The following is a 3,453-nucleotide window of genomic DNA, read 5'->3' on the forward strand; positions in this document are numbered from 1 at the left end:
TGCCCCCGAGATGCTCTTCTCACCCTGAGCTCACCCCAGGCCTCTGCTGGCCTGGCCACTGGCTCCAGTGCGGGGCTGGGGTCCCGACTGGGCCAGGAGTGGCCAGGCTAAGACCAGGCCAGAGTCCGAGGCCACCCTGGCACCCGGCCCGGGCAGCGTGGACAGAATTCTGCAGTCCGTAGAGAGCAGGTGGCTGTGAGGACAGGAGACCTTGCTAGGGAGAGGACAGGAGGCCTGGAGGCAGGACGCACGGACAGCCCGCCGGGAGGCGGCAGCGGAGTGACCGCGGAAGCTGACCGGCGTGCGAGGGGGGAGCATACCGGCTCTGCTCATTCCTTCAGGAAGCTGGCGCTGCGTCCCCCACACCCCCCTTTAAAGGTATCCCAAATTTTATTCCAAATTCTATAAGCAAACACATAAAATGTATTTTGCATACAAATTGAGTGTTGCTTCTCGGAAATTCTTGGACTAGAAGTATTTTGGACTTGAGAGGGTTTGGGGAACTTTGGGATATGTGCACATGTATGTATATATGTATATAATATCCTACCTTGGGCCTGGGATGCAAGTGTGAACGCTCATGTTTGTTGTTTGAATCAGTCCTAGTAGGTACCCAGGCAGGCCTCAAACTCCGAGCCCCCGGGGGGATTACAGGCCTGTGCCACCGCAGCTGGCTTGTCTATCTCTACCTAATCAATATGGCCAGAATGGGATGTTCCCCTCGGCGGAGGCTTTGAGTTAGGCTTCCTCGCTGGGCAAGCACACCACACTGGCCACACCCCAGTGCTTCTGTTTTTGTTTGTTCTTTCCAGGCAGGATCACGTGCGTTGCCTGCATTGGCCTTGGACCGGTCATCCTGCCTCAGCCCCCTGGGTTGCTGGGACCAGAGGAACGCACCACCTCGCCTGGTTGATGGATTGCGATGAGGTCTCACTTTTTCCAGACTGGCCTTCAGCCACGTCTCCTGGGTGTCAGATTTCAGGTGTGAGCCACCACATCCTCCTCTCCCTTGTAATTTTACACCATATTTTTGGCGCAGTTGCATTTTGACTAGCACCCCCAGAGACTGTAGCATCGTGTGAGCACTCAAAAAGCTTCAGATTTTGAGTGTTTTTAAATTTCCAATTGGAGCTGCTCAACCTGCATAAAACACACCAACATAAAATCTGTACTGCGACATAAATACAGATGCAGATTCACAGGCATTTAGATTGCAAATACAGAATTTCAACCGGTGGAGACTAGAGTCTAAAGTTTACGTCGGGGGAAAATGGTGCATTGTCAAAGTGCCCACAGAACCGTCCTGGGTGGTTATGTGGCTTGGGTGCCTCGAGTCTCCAGCGGGGAAATGCCTGTAGTCTCTGCCCATGGACAGGGACTGGGCAGACCAGCGGGTGGGGGAAGGGACTCTGGCTCCACCGCCCAGAGGGCTCAAAGTAGAAAATTGGGGTCATAATTTCAAGACTTTTTCCATCCCCAAAGACAACTAAGTCTCCTGGGCAAACAAATTACCTAGCCACCCCCTGCATGGCAGACTTCCTCTGAGAGCAGCTTAATTTGTGTCCTCATGATTTTCCAGGGGGTTCAGCACTTTAGTAATTGGCACGGACATAACAACTCCACTAAAATGGAGACAGACATGAGACGCCAGGCTCACCGCAATCCCGAGCGAGGTCCCAGAGGTAGGGCTGTGAACGCGGCTCATCGTCCAACTCGAAGGAAGCACGTGTCAGAGCAGAGCCGTCTCCATCTCCATCTCCGTCTCCATCTCCTCTGCTGGCACACGCTCGGTTCTCGGCCTTCCCCTCCCTTGCATCCTTCCAGGCCTTTTGTTGTCTTTTCTTTTGTTGTGCTGGGGTCAGGACTCAAGCACCGGGCCAGCGCTCTCCCTCTGAGCTGCACCTTCAGCCATTTTCTGCCCTGGTTGTTTTAGAGAGAGGCTCCGACACCCGGAACACAGCCTTCCTGTCTGATGCTTCCCACGGTCGCTGAGATGACCGTGCGAGCCACCGCACCTGGTCTCATGGGCTGCAACATCAATCCTCCAGATCTCAGCCACACCGGCACGTGGCCCTTCCAGAGTTTTCAATGTGCGTATAGTAACACTGTCAATGGCAGCAGCAAATATCTGTGTCTCTCGCTGCTTTGTGATGCTCTGATTTGCGTAGCCTTTCCCACAGCTTTCCTGGGGGCGGCCGGCGTTTTTCTCCGCCTTTGTGAATGCAGTGAGGGTGAGGAACCCAACCCTTTCTCATGTGTGCCGGTCGAGGAAATGCGCTCGCAGATTTGAGAGCGGCTGTCCACGAGTCCCAGACACCGACGGCCACAGGCGGCGTCTCCCGAGAGACGTGCCAGGGCCCCGCTCCCCACCCGACCCCGGCTTTCCTCACATCAGGGACCCACGGGAGCCTGAATGTGTCTTTGATGTTCACCTAAGAGGAAGCAGGGTCCCGGAGAGGCTAAGAGGATGTGCACGGCCCCCAGCCGCGGGGCTCTGGCGTCCTGGATCGGCGCTGGTGAAGGCAGAGGGTAGGCCCCATTTCCCAGTCATTTTATTTTCTTGCTTGCCCTGAAAGCGGGGGTCACAGCTCAGCCCGCCCCGTGCCCCAGCCGGGGTGCTCACGCCTGGCTCCTGTGCGGCAGACAGGGGCCATCCGCGTGGGGCTCCCCCAGGAGGGCGTCCAGCCAAAACTCCAGCTCCCGCACCAGCTGCTCCAGCTCCCGCACGTCCGCCTCCAGCTTCTCCAGGAACGCGTGCACGCTGTTCTTCATCCAGCTCCGCAGGGCCTTGACGGGGGTGTTCCAGGGCTCCAGGCTCTGGTACTCCAGCCCCTGGAGGCAGACACCGGGCTGCCTCGGGACGCAGTTCCTAAGCTTTATCCTCTCAGAAAGCCCCGGGGCCCAGGCACATGGTACCCATCCACAGCCCGGCCCGGCCCACCGCCCGCACCCGTCCATCGCCCGGCCCGGCTGGCCACGGGCTGGACTCCCCCACCCCAGAGCCCTTGGCTCCCGCCTCTGCCCAGAGCCTCACAGTGCGGCCTAATGACCTGGGAAGCCGCTGCACTCTGCGGGTAGCTGCACTCCTGGATCCCTTCCGACATCTCCCAGCTTCTTCCTGAAGCAGACGCAACGCCGGCCCTGAGCAGTTGGGAGAACCAGCATGGCCACCCCCAGCAGGAAGGGGAGGGAGGGCTGGGGCCTGGGCAGCCGCACGTCTCCAGAGTCCCCGCCTGGGGGCCTGGCTCAGGGCTTCCTTCCTCAGACCTCAGGTGCTCACCTGAAATTCCTGTGCCCAGGTACAGCAGCAGGACCAGCAGCGTCAGCAGCGTCTGGACAGGAGGACGGGGAAGACGGTGAGTCCCTCCAGGGGACAGGAGGAGGGGGAAGAGGATGGGGAGGAGGACGGGGAGGACGGGGAGGAGGATGGGGAGGAGGACGGGGAGGAGGGGG

The 3,453-nt window shown here is 58.8% G+C and overlaps 1 protein-coding gene across 1 annotated transcript in view; it reads right to left on the reverse strand.

The window, feature by feature from the left end:
• Nucleotides 1-1,552: 1,552 nt before the first annotated feature.
• Nucleotides 1,553-3,453, reverse strand: part of Smim23 (small integral membrane protein 23) — a 3,525-nt gene continuing 1,624 nt past the window's right edge. Inside the window, exons 2-7 of the mRNA XM_013028612.1 lie at nt 3,281-3,332; nt 3,051-3,118; nt 2,626-2,832; nt 2,322-2,432; nt 2,016-2,212; nt 1,553-1,622 (exon numbers count right to left, since the gene is read on the reverse strand). Of these exons, the coding sequence (XP_012884066.1) occupies nt 1,553-1,622; nt 2,016-2,212; nt 2,322-2,432; nt 2,626-2,832; nt 3,051-3,118; nt 3,281-3,332 (705 nt within the window). The remainder of the gene's footprint in view (nt 1,623-2,015; nt 2,213-2,321; nt 2,433-2,625; nt 2,833-3,050; nt 3,119-3,280; nt 3,333-3,453) is intronic.

This window comes from Dipodomys ordii, unplaced genomic scaffold (assembly GCF_000151885.1).
Source record: "Dipodomys ordii isolate 6190 unplaced genomic scaffold, Dord_2.0 Scaffold112, whole genome shotgun sequence".
NCBI classification, from domain to species: Eukaryota; Metazoa; Chordata; class Mammalia; order Rodentia; family Heteromyidae; genus Dipodomys; species Dipodomys ordii.